This window comes from Manduca sexta, chromosome 7, assembly GCF_014839805.1.
Source record: "Manduca sexta isolate Smith_Timp_Sample1 chromosome 7, JHU_Msex_v1.0, whole genome shotgun sequence".
NCBI classification, from domain to species: domain Eukaryota; kingdom Metazoa; phylum Arthropoda; class Insecta; order Lepidoptera; family Sphingidae; genus Manduca; species Manduca sexta.
In genome coordinates, this window is record NC_051121.1 from 11,754,110 (window position 1) to 11,776,978 (window position 22,869).

A 22,869-nucleotide genomic window follows, 5' to 3' on the forward strand; every position below is an offset into this window, starting at 1 on the left:
ATGGGCGGTCGTATTGCTTACCACTAGGCGAACGGCAAGCACGTCTCGTCATTCAAAGCAATAACAAAAAATATACATAAAAACATTACAAGTTAAATAAAAGCTTGTAAAAAAGGAGTGTAATTCTTCTATTATATATAGAACTAAACACGACCTAGATACATAACGCTAGCATATACAAAGCGTTACTATCTTGCAAGCAGGATTACACGCCTGTTTTTAATCAGAAATATTTCGCATGCTCCTTATACTTTAAGAAAATGGTTTTCTTGGCATAATATTGAACCAGGATAAGCCTAAGCATTTGTATAGTTATCATTTTTATTAAAAACAGTAGACTGTAGTCAGAAGTGAGTCTACAGTATTTAATATATGCCCAGCAGTGGAATACCTTACACACACTAACACACACCCAAACCTTTACCCCGAAGTGGTTGGCAAAGGCGCTACTGGTCAACCAGGGCACTTTCCGCCGCGTGTATTCCGTCCCATGATATGATAGGGATCGTGTCTATCGTCATGTCGGGTACAAATTACAGACCCCGGGCGGATTGAATAAAAAAACACAATATGACTTTGCCCGACCCGGGAATCGAACCCGGGACCTCAGCACTACAGGTCTACCGTAACATAACTACGCCACCAAGGTAGTAAAAACAATTTACATTGCTGTTAATTATGCAATTAACGTATCATAAATAATCATAAGTATTTTTGGTATATTTATCTCACCTATTATCACGCTTTTAAATAAAGAACCTAAAAGGATATTTGGAACTTAACACTTCAAATCAAACATTTAAAACGACAAATCATATGAAACAATTATGTTTACACTATTAATACTGAATCACAAAAAATAAGGTCATTAACAAATAAACATATTTGGATGCAGAAGTCAACACACCTGCAGTTTAGCTGATGTTGCACGATCTGACGCCCGTGAACATTTCACGTTCTGCAAAAGTAATGGGTATGTTGCTGGTCTAAAAAGAATAGGGTTTGATAAGGTTAAAACGTTATTTAGGCTTCCAAATATGTCTTTACTATGCACGCTACAGCAAGCAATCAGTTTCTATGATGTCCCCGTTCTAGCTCGGCTCATTTCTACTGTAGACAAATATGTCAACAGGCTCTAACACTGCTAGAGAATTTAATTTCTAAATAAGTATTTCAGTATTAAAGGAGGTGCAGGACTGTGGATTAATTTCTATCCCTCGGGAACATTATCTTCTTTTTTTTTATGAAATATACCCTTTCCTTTTGTATACCCCTGACAAGCTATATGAATTTTGTCACGTACAGTTGAGTATTTAAACTCATTTTTATAACATTAGTTAGAATAGTTGGTGAGTTCTCTAGGTCCCTCTGCCTTATGTCGGAGTGAAGGGGGGCCGTGATCTACAGGATACCTCTACCACGTTAAATATCGCCTACAGCTCTATAATTGCCCATAAAACATCTTACGACATTCAATGACATATAATAATAATACCTCCTGTATTATATACTATGCACTGTTGAACACGGGTTTCCTCTAGAAGGTCCTTAGTCCATCACGCTGGCATAGTGCGGGTTGGCTTACATTCGATATTCTTTGAAAATTCGGTATGTAGATTTACTCACGATGTTTTCCTGCACTGTTAAGGTAAGCGATAATTGATAAAGAATACACTAATAAACTCAAAGTTGTGTACCCTGGGTTTTGAAGCTGTGGACCTCGTCTAAGCCATCGATCATAACTAGGCCATCGCGTGCAATTACAAACATGAAATTAAAGCATCCTGTCATGTTTTCTACATACTAAATAGCAATTGATCTTTGGCCTCAAGATGTCCATTGCTGAATACAGGCCTCCAAAACATGGGCCTATTGGAGGTGGCTGACATACAGCGACATCTTGGGGCCATCAACCTATCCACCTTACAAGTGAAGGTCCAATATTGATTTGCCAGTATGAAGTACATTGTCCGCCCGGATAGCGACCACCGTACACAAGGTCTAAAACCCGCCATAGTGGCCCACGTAAGAGTCGTGTTCCGGGATCAGCATGAGTATGTTCTTATGCAAACAGGCCGGCATAATTGTGACAAGAGTTCTATCCGTCAGAGCCAAATGCTTACGAAATCTCTACCCTATAATCTTCTCCCCATTATTACGCTTGATGATGTACACCATCAGGTCATCCTCATTCACCCGCTTTATAATGAAAAAGCGTGTTAAAATACAATCATCATAATGATGGTAAGCGTATGTACATGCGCGTGCGCAGTGTTCTGCGGACCGCCGCCGGCGCCGCACTCAACGCGTTATAGTTTAGTTTAGTTAGCTACTTAGAACATTATTGTGAGTATATTTTATTTAATTCTATTAAATAATAATACATAATTATCATTAATATTATATCTCGAGTTAAAACGGACGTAATGAAATAAGTAGAGACATTTGTTATATATATTTTTTTCAATACACATGTGTTATAAATAAGTATATTACTTATATAGTATATTAATCAGTGTTTAAACTAATAACGATTTTTTTGTGATCAATTTTAAAATTTGGAACCAAAGAAAACCTTACATAAAGTACCCTTAAAGTGGTTTTTAGTAAGGCCACAAAAAATATAATTAGTGCTTTTAATTCCGATAATATTTATAAGACAACGTTATTCTGAAGTCGTTAAATAAATTATTGTTATTATAACAATAACGAGGACATTTAAAAACCGATTTATGTTTACGTACGAATTTGTAATTTAGCACATTGAAAGAAACCGGTAAGTGAGAGTCCGACTCGCACATTGATGGTTCCGCAGCCCAAAATTTATGATTTTATTATTATTTATCCGCCATAATAAATTATTGTTGGTAGTATATTTGTATCCGTCCCGATAGCGACCACCGTACACAAGCTATCAACGACGAAGGATACATATAACCCAATATCTGCCGGCTTTCCTTTATGTCGAATTTACGTAGAATTTAATTATGATTAGAATAATTTGCAGACTGCATTCATATTATAACCCATAAGTGTCGGGTTCCTTTTGAAAAAAATCTTTCCCAACTGCAGGTTTAAAGTCCGTCGGTGGCTCACGTAAGCGGCGTTCAGAGATCAGCCGTGTATATCCGGTTTCAAGCATAACTCTTTCGACTGGCGAGGAATAGTCTCTCGTCATCCCATATTCTATCTTGGCGACGTATCATCTACCATCATGTAGAAACGAATCTTTACTGTGTTAGTATAACAAAACATGAAAATCAGGTTTTTTTCCTATAGAGAATTTAACGCCCGAAAATTGTACTGTTGTCTAGAATTTATTCAATGACTATACGTGCTTACTCATACTATAGTCATGGATAAACAAACATCTAGCTATTGTCTGATTAACTCTATTGTATTGGGATCAATTATTGATAAACTGAACAAAATATTTATTAGAAACAAAAAAATATTTTTTAATGTTATATGACTCAATCCCAATAAATTTGGGTAAATGTACATTTGAAAATTGCATAGGTAGTCCTTCACGAAAAATGTAAGAAAAAAAAACACAAAAACACGTAATTCTTTAGCCATTTTCAAAAACAATTGAATAAGCAGAATAATATCTGAATATAATATTTATTTTAAAATCACAATGACGTCACACGTATACAAATAACAAACATTTAATCGAACAATCTATTATAAAACAATTTAAAAGCAATTACAAGCGAATAATTGTTGTTAATAATACTGAGCTGTCAGATATACATCCTGTTAGTAACAACATAAAACTGTGAGATAATTGGAGTGTTTTTATTGATTTTGGATAATTTTAAAGTACCATTATCTCCCTCAGATTTGTATCTTTAAAATTGGTTGACATACCGCCGTTTTCAATGTAAAAAATCTTCGATGCTTTTCTGGAGATGTCAATTATAAGTATATCACAAAACTTATATTCAATGGCCTTATTCTCTGACAATATAAGCTCGTAACACAACCGAGTTTCGTTATCTTCATGAAATTAGCGTGGTATAGTATTCGGTATGCTAATTTATATTATCTCCAACGCGACGCGGTGCGTTACGCGTTTCTTACGCACTGTGAAAATTACGTGTGGTGTAAAAACAAGACCCTTGCTTAGTCCATTTTCAAGATTGATTGTAAAAACTGATCTGGATCATTTATTGAACACAGTGAGACGATAGGCTGGTCAGTAACACGAAGGCAAATGTCTTAAACGTTGTCATTACGTATTCTTCTAGTGTGAATATATTTGACCATATAAAACCAAATACTGGAGGTCTCTCACATGTGAGAGTCCGCCTGGGTAAGTACCACCGCAATGTCTATTTCTGCCGCCAAGCAACAGTGTGTAGTCACTGTTATATTCCGGTTGGAAAGACATTGTAGCCAGTATAACTACTGGACATAAGATTTAACATCTCATGTCTCAAGATGACGAGCGCAGTGGAATACCAAACAATACTTTGAAGTTCAAAATGTTGGATGGTGTTTCTACTGTTTATGGGCTGTCGTATCGCTTACCATCAGGCGAACGACAAAATCGTCTTATTATTCAAAGCAATAAAACAATGATCAAGTAACAAAGAGATTAATACTTAGGCATAATTTTGCATCACGGTTAACTGAAAACAATTATTTTCCTTAACTCAATACAAGCAAAGCGAGCAGATGCTAGTACGTGTCTTCGTGCCGATATAAAAGTTTATTGCGAAATTACTTGCATGCGTTCTGCATTCGCAAAAAACCCTAGTACTTGTTAGTTTTCCTTATTACCTACATCATTTTCAAAGAAAATCTTCATGTGGGTATGTAACTGATTTAATACACTTATTCAATGGAGTGATAAGCGGCGATAGCCTAGTTTGTTGTGAAATGGACTGCCGAGACGAATGTCCGCAGGTTCAAATCCCAAGGGCACACACCTGTGACTTTTCTAAAAATATGTGTATATTCTTTGTGAATTATGGATTGCTTTAACGGTGAAAGAATATATCATGAGGAAACCTGCATACCTGAGAAATTCTCTATAGGAATTTTCGAGAGTGGGTGAAGTCTACCAATCCGCACTAGGCCAGCGTGGTGGACTCTCAGTACTATAGGAGGCCCGTGCCCGACAGTGGGACAGTATATAATACAGGGCTGATATTATTCAATGGAGCATATACTCCACGGCTATATAACCCTGTAGTAGCGTAGTATAGAGGGGCCGATATCAAAATTTGTTAGGAACCCTTCAGAGCAGTGCGAACTTCTTGGCGCCCACTTAGTATAATGATGATATGGGCCAAAAGGGACCCTTAAAGCTCCCTATGTCACTGATACAGCTAATACGACGGTAGCTAACCTCCTCCAGGCTATTTCGATTACAAGTTATATTTTTATCAGTAAATTTATAATCCTAAATACACAAACGTTGTTTTTAAACCGAAATCCACACGATACCCATTGTTATATGCACACGCGGGTTCAATGCGACTTTTCTCGTTAAAAGACTGTATTACAATTATGTATTTATCAATTTTGAGAAGTGCTAGATGTTTTACGGTGAATTAAAGCGGGTAAAACATGTATATCTTTCAATTATATTAAAAATGTATCCTATTAACATAGAAATATTTTATAACTTTTAAACTAGCACAAAGATAAACAAGGTCAAACATGCCTACATAATTGTGTCGATTGGCGAGGGATAATCATGTCTCGTCATTCGACACTATCTGGACTCCATTCTGCTGACCATCAAATTGGTCACTTTGAAGACATCTAATCTGAACGTCTGCTGTCTCTATCTACCGAAAACAACTGACTGACCAAATGTTTAAACTAAAAAGACTGGCATCTCAGATTAGTCGTGCATAAAGGTCATAGCCCGATTCGCAGGCTTTTTAAAAATCCATTTAAAAGAATAGATATTAGATTGCAAATAGCACATTGATTTATTGAAACCAAATGAAAGCCAGTAAATTTTGAACCTTAATTAAATTTGGTCTGGGTCTAGTTATGTTCGGTTAAAACTTTTCGAATGATCTGTTTCATAGCATTTTTTCTACGAATTAAAATTGGATTCCCGAAATCTTTGATAAGGTCAAAGGTTCTGATATTTAAATATCGAATGCCAAATGTTGATAAATATATTAGTATTTTTTTTATAATTGGTTGTAATATTAAACTAAATAGTGTGAATTGTTTATTTGTGCCTAATGAACTGTAATAACATATACAGTAGGTTCTAAATCCGATGGCTGAATAAAGCCGAGTAAATTGTTATCATTAGAGTTGGGTTTTCTATCAGATTGTGTCTTCTTTGAAACAACTACAATTCTTGCAATAGTGTTCCAGATTTGCAGGATATTAAAACCAGTGCAATTAGGAATTATAAAGGTTATCTAATACGTCATGCGCAGTGCCGTAAACTCTGTAATTCAAGGTTCAGGATACAATAGTTAATTTAAGATCAAGCAAGCGACCCGCATATGTAAAGTTAACCACAAAAGAACTTAAACAAATTCAAAATTTCAAATCGCCTTTTAACTTTTTTCTCTGCATCAACAATCACTTTTTTGCACTAAAATATTTTTTACAAGGTTTAGTTTATTTTAAACAAGTAAAAAATAATATTTTGATTGAGGTTAATATGTAGAATGGTTTTATGGTATGGTATTTAATTTATGAATAAATACATTAAAAATTCGAAATGCCTTGGGTTATGAACCAGCTGACATTCGTCTCGGCTGACCGTTTCATTCCGAACAAGATTTCTATGCATCTACTAATCTCACATTACATTTTAAAATATTAAACAGCCTTAGAATGTAATCTATACTAATACATAAAGCTGAAGACTTTGTTTGTTTGAAAGCCCTAATCTCAGAAACTATTAAACCGATTTTAATTTTTTTCACTCATAGGAAACTAATTACACATGACTACTAAAGGCTCCTTTTTACCCCGGAAAATCTTTTTCCCACGGGTAAAGCCGCGAGCAAAAACTATTAAGTAATAACTAATAACCAGCTTTATATGTTTTTATTTAGCCTCGCTCTGCCGCTTCCGTCCACACCTCAAGTACATTATGATTACTTATCAATCTTATCTTGTGAATTCATGACATACATAAAGAAATTAACTCATACATAAATCTAAGGACTGTCCCGCTGGCGTAGTTGTTTTGATACGATTGTCATGCTGAGGTCTCGGGTTTGATCTCCTGGTCGGATAAAGTGATATCGGGTTTTTCTGGTCAGTTAGTAGTCATGAATTTATGCCCATAATGGCTCACTTTCTATCACATCATACGACGAATAAAAAACGGCAAAAATTTGGTAACACTAGTTGTGCCTTTGCCAGACCTTTCGGGCAATAAACTTATAATAAATCATAATAAAAAAAAATATGTCTCCCACAAGCAATCTACCGGCATTAACAACATATCTGTTAACCAGGACAGGGTCTAAAAGTGTGCCAAATTTCATCAAAATAGGTTCAATTGTTTCTGAGTTTACTTATATAACGAAACATCAAAATTTTCACAAACATGCACATTTATAGTATAAGTTAGAAGTAAAATAAAACTATACCAGCGACTTTGTACGCAATTTACTTACAAAATGGTGTCTATTTGATATATATGAATTTATAAATATGTAATTTGAATATTCTACTTCCTTCTAATATTAGTGAAAGTTTATTTTGATGTTCGTTAGGACATCACGCATAAGCCGTTGAATTTTAATTCCTTATCTGACTTTTATTAATTATTATTTACCAGTGACCCTGGCAAGCGTTTTCCTGCCACAGATCGTCCTCTATAGAGCGCATTTTATGTAAACTGCATTTTATGGTTTAAGTCTCAACAACAGCTCCACCTATCGGATCCAAATGATTCAAGCAAGAACTAACTAAACTCTCACAAAAAAATCATGGGAATCGATTAGGTTATTTAGAAGAAAATATTTACATACAAAAATATCACCCAAAATGCCAACTTTTCCGGTAGATTTAACTAAATTATTCTTTGATACATATACAAAAAAAATAATTATCAATGAAGCCGGCCGAGCAATTTTCAAATGATGTTCTTACGTACAAGTGGCAACTGTATTTATAAAGATTTCGGATTCGAATAGTTTGTGCACGCATTGTGTTACAATCTGGTTTGGAGTATGTCTTAGACAGTATAATTAGTAAATATTATACCAAATACCTACATAACGCAGGGTGACAAGTAAAGTGCAATACCACGCAGTCAATCAATCAATCAATGATTTATTCACGTGATAGATAGCTACATTATTAAAATAATAATTATATGCTTAGACCTACTAAACCTACTTTTCTTTTTTTTCTGACTCGAGCTTTTTTGCTCGGGTTTATTGACCACCCGCCCTGATACCTTCAGGGAAGAGGTGATTCAGTCTCCCTGTTGTTCCCCGTGTACGTAAAACGTGTCTCCTAACACTCTGCCTAATATAACGGACGTATGGATTGCTGCTTGTTTTTGGAGGATGTTGATATCTATGCCGGAATTTAATGTGTTAATATATCTGGATAAACTTTTTGTCACCATACCAGTTGAACCTATTACTATAGGGATGACTTGTGTTTCCGTGTTCCATAAACGCCTAATCTCAGTTTTGAGTAGGTGGTATTTATTAAGTTTTTCTATTTCCTTTGCTCCTATATTATAATCTGAAGGTACCGTGACATCTATGAGGTAGGTGAAATTGTTAACTTTATCTACATATATTAAATCTGGTCTATTATGTATTACAGTGACATCGGTCTGAATTGGAATTTCCACATTATTTTAACTGTTTCATTTTCTACTACTTTCGGTTGTGTTAAGTTTTCTTTCCACCATAATTTGTTAACCTCTATATTATGTTTTCGAGCAAGACACCAATAGATGTATTGTACAAGATTATTGTGCCTATATATGTAATAATTCCCTGCTAGTTTTTCACACCCAGAGATGATATGCTGCGTTGTTTCGTCTTTAGTAGCACATAGACGACATTTACCATCTATTGGTAACTTGAGGATGTCACGTTGGTGTTGCCGCGTCGTAACTGCCTGATCTTGTATGGCAAATATAGAGGATTCTATTGAGGGAGCTACTTGTTGCTTTTTTATCCATTTGAATGATTGGTCTTTATCTATATTAGCTTGGTCAAGTACTTCCTTGGGAAACTGTCCGTGTAGTGGTTTCTTACGCCATTGCCGATTTTGCTTTTTTAATGATAGCTTCTTTGATTTCCTTATCTGTATGTTTATTATGATCTAGCTGTAATTCTGTCTCTATTATCTTTGCTTCTTTTATTATTGAATATTTTTCTTTATTTACATCATGTTGTACTATTACTTTTATCAAATGATCCTGTTCTTCTCTTAGGTATTGCTTATATTTGACAATTTGTGCTTTGTACATATTTTCTATATTTATTAACCCTCTTCCTGCTTGTGTTATTGGTAAGTATAATCTTTCTATATCTGCTTTCTGATGATGTGCCTTGCTAATTGAGAGTAACTTTCTTGTTTTTATGTCAATTTTTTTTAAATCGCTGTTTTTGTAATTTATGACACCGAATGAGTAAAGCAGAACCGGCATAGCGTAAATATTTATGGCTTTTACAATATTTCGTGATTTAAGATGAGTGTTAAGTATTTTTTTGACTCTTTTGAAGTATTCTTTATTAGTTTGTTCCCTAATTATATTATGATCTATCTTGCCTGATTCGTGAACCCCTAAATACTTATATGTATTATTTACTGCTAGTTGATTGAAAGTCTCTCCGCTTAAAAGTACGTGACCTTCTCCGACTGTACTGCTAATGCGACCTGAGATAATATGAATAATATTACACTTGTCCAATCCAAAACTCATTCCTATATCGTTTGTAAACACTTCTACACTATCAAGTAAAGTTTTTAAATTGTGTCTATTGTTGGCATAAACCTTTAAATCATCCATATACAATAAGTGGTTAATCCGGAAACTTTCTTTAAGCTTATACCCTTTAAGTTTGTATTTATTTAATATATACGACAAAGGATTAATTGCTAGACAGAACAAGATCGGTGAGAGAGAATCGCCTTGAAAAATACCGCGTCTAATGTGAATCGGTTCAGTTATTATTGATTCATGGTAGCCTCGGGCTGTCATAATGATTTTCCATGAGGGCATGGTCAATTGCAAAAACTTTTGATAATTAGTGGGCATCGGTATATATCAAGGATCTTGAGAAGCCATTCGTGCGAGATACTGTCAAAGGCTTTTGATAATCTATCCATGCCATGCTCAGGTTCTTTTGCATCTGATGTGCATCCTCTAATATTGCTTTATTGACCATGAGATGATCTTTGCATCCCTTGGCTCCCACGTCGACAACCTCGTTGCTCTATTGCCATAATGTCATTGTTGCTGCAGTGGTTGTGTAATATATTACCTAAAACGGAAGTTAATAGTTTGTACATGCTAGGTAAACATGCTATGGGTCTCCAATTCTTTGGGTTTGCTGTTTCATTATTTTTAGGTATCAGTATTACCTGACCTGTAGTGAACCATTCTTCTAGATTCTGTTTCCCTTGGACTATTTTTGTGAATATTGTTGCAAGATATTTATGTGAATTAGAAAAATATTTTAAATAGTAATTTTGTAACTTATCTATTCCTGGTGTTTTCCAATTATGTAGTTTCCTAATAGCTAATTTGACTTCATCTACTGTTATCTCATCTGTTTCTGTTGTTTCGACTCTCTGTGATAAATCGTCTATCTCTTCTATCCATCTAGCATCTTTATTGTACTGCTTCGGATTAGACAAAATATCTGTCCAATACTGCTCTATACTATCTTTACTTGGTATTTGGCTTACTCTGTAACTATTGTTCTCTAAACTTTTGTAAAATTTGTGTTGGTTTTCATTAAATAACTTATTTTGGTCTTTCTTGGCATTTATTTCTTCATATCTCTTAATTCTACCCGCGAGTGCCTTAATTTTTTGCTTCAGAATTTCGGCTGTATTGGCATGATCATTTTCGTTTTGTACTTTGTATTTCCTATATAATTTATCTTTTATTTTTAACATCCTGTGTGAATTTACTCCTCTATCTATTTCTATTAACTGCCCTAACTCTTTTCTAAACATATTAATTTTTCTTTTCAATCTCTTTTTCCAAGCTGGTTCTTTTTCAGTTCTAAGAGTAGGTGTCGGTATGTAGGGACTTTGTTCATTACTAACTATTAATTTTATTTTATTTATTACTTGTTCCTCTTTCACGAAAAAGCTACTGAACGGATTAGGATGAAACTTTACAGTGATATTTTTTATACGTCGGAATAACACATAGGCTACAATTTATAATGATTTTAAGTAATTTGGTCATAATATAACGATACATACCGAGTAAGTCCGAAAAAAATATCCCGGAAAATTCCTTCACACGGGCGAAGCGAGCAAAAGCTAGTACTTTATAATCAGCCCAATATTGGCGTACAAATATGCAGTGATTCATTAAGTCTTGTGTTTTTACAGTAGCCATATTTACAAGCGGAAAACATACTCATCTATTAATTGTAAACTCTTATCTAATATTTCAATCAAAAAACCAGTCAAGCCACGATCCTAAGTTTTTATCAGTTAACAATTAATCATAGTAATAATTCTACAATTTTATAACAATTAACAATGAATTATAGGAATTATTATAGATTGTTTTGATGATCAAATGATTGCAAAAAAAAACTTGTTTGATCAGATATTACGAGGTTCGAAGAGCCGTTATTACCGTATCTGTGATTTTGTTTGAAATATTTGTTATTTTAGGTGAAGCCGTTATAAATTCTCGCTGGAATTCCAAAGGAATAGGTGAAGAGTGCGCATAGTTATATCGTATTTAAGTATCTTATTTACATACTGTAATGGTAGTCAAAACTATTTGCTACAAATCTAAACGCAAGTCATATGTCGCTGACACAGTATTACTAGGTGCTAAGTTATATTTCATATACAAGTTGAACTATATAGTTCCTATATAGGTATGTCACATAATTCTATGTGTTTTACAATGACCATTTCCAATAATTAATAGAGATGAATAAAGATTTATGACTTATTGTCCTTTCTAATTTTGACCAACATAAAACTTTAAATCAATTTTTCGACATTAGTAAAAATTAACGGAGGATTTTATAATAGCTAGCCCGCGATGTTTGCTTCATATTCAAATACAGACGTATTTAATTGTCTCAAAATTATCTGAATAAACAGTGTAAATACAAAAAGAAACATACAAACAGACGAATTGATAACCTCCTTTGTGAAAGTCTGTTAAAAATAAATACATTGCTCCAATATTTGTCGTGCAAAATCAGCCCTTAAACAAATAAAAAATGTCGCGCGCAAAAACACAGTTATCAAGCGTTCAGGCTATCAACATTTACATGTCACAGCCTAACCCGTTTGTGGGTCGAGTATTCTATCGATTTTGGCACATCGTTACGCGTTTGAGCCAAAACATAAAAAAACTGTTATACAACTGATTGAAGGCGAAGGGGGGCGAGCTAGGTATCTAACCGCGGAACAGGAACCCCTCCTCACTTAAGTCAACAACACATGTGACAATAATTATTAGTTACTAGCAATTGTTAGCGATAGATATTATCCTGTATTGTGAAATAATTTTAACAAAAAATTAAACTGCCTTCATAAACTACTCAAAACCAAAAAACAATTTCACATAACAGATATATTGGATACCAATTTTGGAGTCGGTGCCTAATTAAAATTGTTAGTTACGCTAGATAAGTGAATGATGATGATGAATTGATAACCTCCTCCTTTTTTTTAAGTCGGTTAAAAAGAGATTGACGAAGCCGCTCGCCTGATACTAACCGCCTCTGTTCATAACAGTAGTTCAACAAATAATTGATAGTACACTTCTCAATGACGAGGGCGTCATAGAGACAGATTTTAATAATATGCATAATTAAACAGGCTTCAATAGTAAAAACTGTGTATAACGGTGTTTGAACTCCGTTACCTACCAGCGGCATTAATTGTATCTGTGAACCCATCTTAAATTCAAACGAGAACATATTTTTTTTATTATATCATTAATATATCACTCCTCGCCTACGACTCGTTGGCATAGTTCTACTGCGTGCCCTGTACGATACCGCTCTGAAGTCTGGGGTTCGAAACACGAGTCGAGCAAAATGATATTGGGTTTTATTTCTCAGTATCAGCCCAAAGTCTGGAACTTTTGCCCGCCATGGCGTTAAGCTCGCCTATCACATCATGGGGCGAAACACAATTGATGAAAAGTGAGTGCCATAGTTGCACTTCTGCCTACACCTTCGGGGATAAAAGCGTAATGTGTGTGTGCTATTAAATTTTTCTTCACCGGTTAAACAAAAATGTCTCAACAAAAGATGCATTCCAATACAATATCTGACCTAAAATATTAATAAAAGCTAAATGTCGAACAAGTGACCTCTAGTCTGGTTTCAATAGATTCCGACATTGTTCAAAATAGACACATCCTCCTTTCACTGCGATTACGACTAGCGACGTCTACTAATACAAAAATAACTACGAAAAATAGCCATCAAGGAAAGATATTTCATTTTACATTACATTTGATCAAACTTGACAATTAACATTTTGTTTTTAACTCACCAGTGTTTACAGAATATTATGGTAATGTAGAGATAAATATTATTATCTAACTTTAATTTTGATCAAATAATTACCGTCACACTGCCGCATAGCACACATGGCACACCGAATGGCACAGCAAGGTGACCCAAATACACCTGTAAGAAGTATACCAGACATAATTAAAAATATGGAAGTATACCAGATATAATTTCAACTGACGAGCGATGGTTATCACTCACCAGTCGACACAGTTATGCTGGAACGTTCGAAGCTGGATATACACAGGCTGATCTTGGAACGCAAGACCCGTGGACTACTAAATCTGGGTTAGCGGGTTTCAAACCTTATGTACGGTGGTCGTCATCCGGACTGATACAAATATCATACTATATCAAAAGAGATCCCTTTAAAGGACGAATAGACAGACACCTCGTAATACTATACTATTAGTACCAACTAACAGTAGCGATAGGTAACATTTTCCCAAAGAGAACCCCACGCCACATGAACTACTAAAAAGATTTTGTTTTTGTTTTACCAATATTTAACTACTAACTCCTGGCTACTATAAACTTTTTATGCCTAGTAAATATATATCCTGAAAAAAGCGAGCGGAGCCACTAGCAAAAGCCAGTCAAATATGATATCTTCACAAACATTCGCATTTGATTTTAATCAAATGTTGCCAGCCTCTAACCATATCGCGTAACGAGCGATACAGTGACACAACTGCGTCGAACTCTACACCGCGTTGTCATAACATCAGCTTGAGTTACCGCACTGTCTCTGTCTATACAGTGTACTATTACAGACCTTCAGATGATAAATTAGATTCATTATATAAATGAGTATAAAGACTTTTAGGCTACGTCTTTAGGGAAACAAGTTTTTCTTATACTTCCACGACAAAGTGACCCCACTGTACCTGATGGTAAGTGGAGTGGGATCCAATAGAATGTCGACTGACGAGAGATGATTACCCCACGACAGTCAACACAATTATGCCGGCCTGTTGGAACCGGATATACACAGGCTGTTACTGGAACGCGACACAATTACATGGGCTACTATGGCGGGTTTTAACACCTTGTGTACTGTCGCTATCCAGACGGATATAAAATATATCCTACCACCAGCAATTGCTTTCAAATTACTACTAGGACACACCTATTTATACATCGTATAAATAATAAATATTATGGAAAATCTTTTATAAAAAAGATATACTTTCACCTTCCTGACCTAGTACTTGAAGTAATAACTCCACGCTTCCATTACTACTAGACCAGTAAATAGATAAACTACGAGTAACACGCATTAATTCGCCTGATAACCGGATAAATCCGGATTTTATCTTAACCGCGCACTCCAATCTAATTATATAGCAATATTTACATAAATAAACTTTAATCTGTCATGCGTTTGCGCCACGTGTTTGAGCGCTTTTTTGCCAACTGATACGATTGCGCAAAGTTCATTTTGAGATTAAGAAGCGGGGCGATTTCTTATCTTCATGCTAACCGCACGTGCTCCGTGTAATTATAAATACTATAATATTATCTGGGAGTAAGACTACCAGGAACTTTGTTTGTTTTTACCGTCGTTCAATAAGGGTGTGCATCAGTGGCGAAGCGTCCATACAAGCCGATTCCCACCGGCTTCCCTTTTAGGTTTTCGGTAATACTAAACAAAATATTTAATAGGCAAATATAAATTTACAACATACCAGACAGTGGACAATAATTATAATAGCTTAACTTATTAATTAATGATCACTTAATAATGACATCTATCGGCGAATAGCCCATTGTTTGTTAATTTAATCGATATCGATTACCTATTTTAAATAACGTTAGATGGCGCACTTAGTATTTAGTTCCCCAGAAATTCCGTTACCAAAGTGAAATTGTGACGCCACTGGCACAAGGTAACCCGCTGTCAAGCGGCTTAATGTCGTAGTATGTTTTTAATATAGATGGCAGCACTTTGTATGACTTTCTATGCCAGTGTTTGTCGGAATCGCGCGGAAGATATGGGCAAAGGTAACCCGAGCATTTTCGGCTTCATGTTAACCGACTTTGTATAGTTGTCACTTTTACGTCCATTAAACGTCATAATTTATTATGCTACTAAGTTGCGGTGTTTGTAAATTGTCATGTTCATTTTATTTTTGATAGTTTTGTGATATTAAGTAACCAGCGCTTTGTTTATTTAGAAACTACAAGTAAATGTGTATTATAATGGAATTAACTACCTGTGATCAGTTTAATGTCTACCTTTACGTAAGTATATTATTAGTCTGTAATTTCACATATTAGTATTTAGATGGTTAAATATTAAAAGTAGATCTGAAAGTTTTTGATTTTAGACACAAAATGTGTGTTAGAAGAAAATAAGCACTTACTTATTATATTTTACTGAATTTAAAACGATAGAAGCAAAAGTTAACGTATAACCTTTCTTTATTATTTTAATTGATAATTATATACGTTTATCATGAAAGTATCTTTAAACTGTTGGTCTGTTTGACGATCGTGATACCTATTTCTATATGGGGTAATTACATTTAAAGTTTTATTTTGAAAAAAAATAACAGATATTTATTTGGTGGTAGTGTGGTTATAATTTTAATACTTACTTTGTTGCTTTTATAACAAATTAATAGGTAAGTACTTATGTTTGTGATTAATGGAAGGAGAATTATCTACATTTATTGTTCGATTTTATAAATTTTTCAATTATTTACGCATAATAGGTAATTTAGTAGGTATGTCAAAGTTAGACGATTTCGAAGCAAGACTAATGCGTTGTCTTAGTTTTTGTTTTCCCATAAATTGCTCCCGATATCTTAACTGACGCCAAATATTTCACACCGGGTTACCTTTTGAAAAATTTCACCCTTCGCCACTGGTGTGCATCGCAGTAACTTTGTTACCGAAATATGCCTTAAAGTGTCCTTAACATTATGTATTAATAACCATTTTGGGTTCTAATTCGCCGAAACTTTGTCCTTAAAGATAGGCAGAGATAAAACTAATGCAGTTTTCGACACTTCTTCGTGATGATCATAAAGACCAATTCAAAATGGAAAAGGCAAGCTATATTTACATTGGGCAGTTAAAAGGCTTGCCATCACGCAAGAGACTGCACTTAGCGTCTTTCAGTGTAAAAAAATACTTTTTACACTAAATTATGACCTCAAAATATGCATAAACATTCACTCTATTTTAGTATTTCCAATCACGTTATAAATGTCAAGATAAGCAACATTAATAACATTAGTTATATAATAATAACTAAAAATGTAAATTAATTATTCTATTTTTTATCGAATGTATATCATGCGTCCGTATAATTTTAAGCATAATGCATTCCAAATAATTTAGTTTTAAGAGAATATGACATACTTTTTTGTATAAATGAATAATAAGCACAAATTGTCCACTGATTATCCGTCTGCCTTCCTCTTCGAAGCTAAAAGACTTGTGTATAGCAATAACAATTAGCTCCTCTAATGATAAGCATGCTACCCACAAACAGCAGCTCATCATTCAGAATATTGAATTACGAAGTGTTGCGCACTTCACTGCGCTCGTCAACTTGAGATGTTAAATTTTAAGTCTCATAGTGCATATTAACTTAAGCAAAGAAAATTCTACTTTCTGGAGAGAACTCTAAAGTATCATATCTTTTGTTTCAGAATATGTTGCAGTACCTGTTTTTGCTGTCTCTGTTAGTTTTATCAAGCAAGTCAGACGGCAACCCGCTGACTAATGAAGTCATTTCGGATCAAGAGTTAAAGTTTGCTTTAATTGTAAGTAATTTCAATAGTATATTTTATTTTTATAATTTGTTTAGGAGAGGACTGTTCGGGTTCCCTGGTTATTGATGGCTTCTTTCCAATAGAAGTTTGCCCAAGGTCCCAATTATAAGAAAACAATGTAGTATGATCCAAAATATTTACTATCGTACAACATAGTTTTAATTGCTTAATTGAATACAACTGTGAATAAAAATATTATATTTCAATATTAATATAAGTTAACTATACTTTCTGAATACAATTTTAAAATCTATCGTAAAAGTTATAAGGCATACATTAGTAAACGCAAGATGCAACTAACTTCATCAACTGTAAGTTTTATAGTTTAATTCTCTGCAACAAGTCGACTACGTCATGCTATAACCTTAGTTCCTTATATTACACTAAAAATGCTATTATCTAGACACGCGATTATTCACTATACAACAGTATATGTATATTAATTTAAAAAAAAAACAGTCTCCCGTACGCAATGATACCCAAAAAAGTACCTTATTACTACGACAATAGTGCATTCATTTAATTTACAGATACACAGGCATGGAGAAAGAGCTCCAGATGAAGAAGAGTTGTCACTATCTGATGAGCAGGAGCTCATCAAGAATCTGACCTATATCGAGGGTCCCGAAGGTCTTACCAATGTAAGTTTTTTTGTGTTTTTTTATGACACGGCAATATGACCTTACAACACCCAAATCATTGGAGTCGGGTACAGAGTGTTGACTGACGTGAGATGTTTATCCCTCGTTGGTCGACACAATTATGCCGGCCCGTTTGAAACTGCCTACAATAGTTTTACTACGTTTTGGTCGCAGGTCCCACGTGGAAAACTATCGGAATAAATAATATATCCAATATAGCTTTAGCCGTCGCTTCTCATCAATTGAAAAAAAATCCGTTATAAATATTTTCCCAGGATAAAGAGCCTATGGCACCCAGAGGATAAGTGGCTACCTATTAGTGAAAGAATTTTCAAAATCGGTTCAGCGGTTCCATAGGTTAGACCCTACAAACCTACAAACTTTTCTTTATATTAGTATAGATAGATAAATATCCAAACGACTTCACAAAATGTTCCATTTATTAAATTAGTAAATTTGTTATTTGTATTTAAATATATTACATTTGTAATAAAAAAAACACTTGTGGTTGAATGTTTCCTTGTCGAACATTTGAATAACCTTGAAAGAACTCTGTGTCGACACAATGATTATATTTAACAACTAATTTTCATTTGAAACTAACGACCACTACAAAAAGTAAATAGTTCTCAAGGCAAAAAGAACATTATTATGTAAAATTAGCCCCATAAAATGCCTAATATTTAATACACAGTATGAGTAAATGTCTAGGTGGATTAGTTGTATTGAATTCGCAGTACGACCCCTCTGAGGTCTCAAGTTTGAATCCTGGGTCAGGCAAAAGGACAGTATCAGTCCGGAATCTGCAATTTGTGCCCGGTATAGAAATAGGGTATCATATGGGACAGAACACACTTCTCAAAAAACAGTTGCCCTAATTGCACCTCTGCTTACCCATTCGGAGATAAGCGTGATGTGCGTAAGTAAATTCATGTTTCGTAATTAAAATCATAAAGACTAGTAAATATATTTTATCTTGGTGTTGAAACAACGTATTTAAAACAATGAATAGATAAATGTAATTTCTTTAACGCAATGTGTGTTTTATACTATATTCAGGACGCTGTTAATGTCTAGATATGGTGTAATTGCTGTAAATGTAAACCCAAAAAGGGTTTAAATAAAAACAGTTTAGAAACTGCTGCTTGGCAGTAGAAATATACAATGATAGTACCAAATTAGACAAACTTACTTACAGAAGATCTACATACTATCAAATTATGTTTGCATAATTATTTGAGAAACTAAATCATTCTGTATATTTCTATTATGTTCTTAGCCAATAAGTATTAAGGCAGTTCTTTTTCCTTCATCACAGCCTATTTCATGAAGTAGTCGAATATAAAGTGATCAAATACAAAACTCCCAAATAAATGGTAAACAAAAGAGTACATTCAGCTTTAATTCTCTTATACGATTACTAGTGGATATCATCAACTTGAAACTGACCCTTAGTCATTTTATTTCCAAAATATATTTAACACAAATTATTTAAAAAAAGGCAATTCTTACTAATTGGTAATCCACCTTCCGAAAGTTTTTTTGGGACATCGCCAAATTTTAACACAAATACCTATTTTCCTGTTTACAAAGATTACCTCATTAACCTCGCGAGAGCAAAATACAGAATTCGATTCCTACGTAAAGCAACTAAACGTTTCATGAATAATGTTTGACCTTATAGAATGTATATTACCTATTAACTAGTTCTTGCTCGCGGCTTCGGTGGCGTAAACAGTTTTCCGAAATAAAAATCCGTTCAGTAGATTTTGAGAAAATCGATAACATACAGACAGACAGAAAAGGGGACTTTGTTTTATAATATAAATACATGTCGTTAAACCGCTTTTTATAGTTATAGTTTTATCAACCTTAGAATAATGGTTGTAGAAACTAATTTACAATGAAGTGCTACCACAAAAATAGTATAAATCACTGCAAAACACTAGTTTTCATTGTTGAACTAAACAAAGAGAATTCGCACTTCAGCAATTACAATAATACCTGTATCATTTCAGCCTCATTTAAATGAAGCAATTTTCTTGCCTCGCACGTGAGATTCTTAGTTGCGTAATAGAGGCAATTATCGCCCGTGTTGACAATCAAACATTTCCTCGCCTAAGCAACAATTTTATACGAGTTATTGTATGATACTCACATATTCGAGGCAAATTAAATCGTGTAAACAGTCATAGTGGACGATAAAGTTGCTTGAGCGATTTTTAAGGAGCCAGTTTTTAGCTCTCGTCTGCATCTGAACAGTATGATGCGATATTCCTCGACGATTATTGATAGCAATAATAGCGTACAATTCTCGCATCGAAAAAATTGCTCCGTGTAAATGAAATTTTATAAAACCACTAACAAGTATTCAGAGTGTATATTTATGAAAGGAAATTAAAACATAAGTATTCTGTGGCAAAGTTTTATATGCTGTACGATTACCGCGCTGAGGTGTCGGGTTTGAATCCCGGATCGGGCGATATTGGGTTTTTCTACTCAGTATTAGCTCAGAGTTTGAAATGATGAGGTAAGACAACTAGCCTATCAATAAATACAACCTAACAGAACTGGCTAAATGTGGTGTTTTGTACCTCTGCCTGCCCCGGATAAGACGAAAAGCGTGTTAATATATTAAGTTAGTATTCTTCGCAACATATTGCCGTGAGAAAAAATATAAATCTCGATCAACTTTTTAATAATATTAATGACATTCTAGAAGGTATGGAACTCGCTATTAATAGTCTTTATATAACGCAGACTTACCGCAGGTATTACGAGAACGAGGCGTTTATTAGATTCCATTCATAAAATATTTCTAACATCTAACATGAAACGAAGCATTGCGTGTAATAATTATTAATTAATTACAATAATACTTCTTTGTTTGCAAGGGATTCGAGACAGCGCCATCTAGTTATCAACGTAGCAACTCTTTCCTCAATTGTTCGCCATTTTTATAATAAAAGTGTTGCTAGCAATTTCGCCCGCGTCAATGAGCTTCCCGGCATAAGAATGCTTCTGTGTAGTTTACCTGGATGAAGTAATCTATTTGTTAGTCCAAGACATGGTGTATTTCCGTGACAAAAGTCTAAATTTACCCAGTAGTAGTAGTTAGTAGTAGTTATTACGTCTACTTTAATCAAACAGCTTTACAATGAATATAATATATGTAGGTATAATGCACTTTAAGTAATTAACTAGTATAAGGGCGCAATGTTTAGGAATAGAATCTAGTTTTTATGATTGTATATTTTATAATTTGCTTTAATTTTGATTGTAATCTGTTTTGTGTCTTAATTTTATTAAATAAATAAACGAAAGATTTTTTATGTTGACGCGAATGTTAGACATCGAAATTTAAGTGGTTTTTCGGTTATTATCGCGATTTTTATACCTACATTACATAATTACACAAATTGTATAATTGTAAATAGTTATTATAACTTCGACTTTTCGGACGACAAACACTCCGCTCCGTGACCATGATAGTTGCAAAATCTTCAAAACATCGGGATTAAACTATAACATAAAAAACCGCAATACCATCTGAAATATAGTTTTATTTCGAATCTTTAAAATTAACAAAATACAAAACGATAACAATTAAAATTATTACAATAGGAATAATCGTCATAAATGTCAGAAATTCAGACGCTTTCTGCCAAGATTGGACGGAGTATTCGCTGTATTTTAATGAAACAACATAACCGCGGTTAAGTATCGAGTTACGGTCTGTAGCTGAATGTTACGAGGTTTAAATTTAATAATATTCGCTGCATTTGACGTTTGTATGCAGCCAGATTGTGAATACGAGATTTGAGAGAATTTGAATGAGTAACAGCTTTGTGTGTATTATGAAAATACGCAAAAATGACTAAAATTTTGCTGGACATTAAAAAATTTCAACGGAAATCAAGACTGCAATCTTTTTTTTACTTCTCGCTTCATCAGAGACAGTTGTCATTAAAATGTAAAAATCTTGAATAATTTGATATTCGAAAAAGTTTGAAAACTAAAACTGAATTAAAACGTAGAACTTGTCTGGAATTGTAATACTGGTTCCAATGTTTAAAAAGGATTGTAGGTAGGAACGTTAGGTAATTGTGGTATTGCAGTAAAATATTGTATTTCAGGTGTTCACGTAACATTTAAACTTAGGAGTTATGACTTACGAGTTCAATTTCAGAAAACAAAGAATTAGAAATTAGGAACTTGATTTTGGAAAAATTGTTTTATGGTTTACAAGTATTTGCTTCGGCGTAGCATATTCTAGGACTATAGCTTCGTAATCTATATTTATATATAATTAAAAAGTTTGTTAATTTAAACGCCTTAATTATAGGAATTACTAGACCGATTTTGAATTTCACAAATAAGAAGCTACATTACTCCTAAGTGCTATCTATAGACAAATTTTTATTCCGGACAAATATACAGCAGTACTTTTTCTCAGAAAAAATTGACACACGGGCAGAGACGCGAGCAAATGCTAATAAAGAGATATATCTCTAGATTATAGTGTGGAACACTGATTATGGACCATGAGATCATGGATTAGATACATTCACAATGTTATAGACTAGCAAGTTTATTTTTATACGTACCTACGCGGCAAAGTGCGTCCACTGCATCTAATGGTAAGAGGAGTGCAGGCCGACGGATTATAGATACTGACGAGAGATGATTATCCCTCTACAGTCGACACAAAAAAGGGACTAAGCAAAGATT

At 34.1% G+C, this 22,869-nt stretch overlaps 1 protein-coding gene across 1 annotated transcript in view; it reads left to right on the plus strand.

The window, feature by feature from the left end:
• Positions 1–2,247: 2,247 nt before the first annotated feature.
• Positions 2,248–22,869, plus strand: part of LOC115442441 (venom acid phosphatase Acph-1) — a 28,791-nt gene continuing 8,169 nt past the window's right edge. The window contains exons 1-3 of the mRNA XM_030167470.2: positions 2,248–2,346; positions 17,375–17,488; positions 18,028–18,138. Coding sequence (XP_030023330.2) covers positions 17,378–17,488; positions 18,028–18,138 — 222 coding nt within the window. The 5' untranslated portion in view covers positions 2,248–2,346; positions 17,375–17,377. The remainder of the gene's footprint in view (positions 2,347–17,374; positions 17,489–18,027; positions 18,139–22,869) is intronic.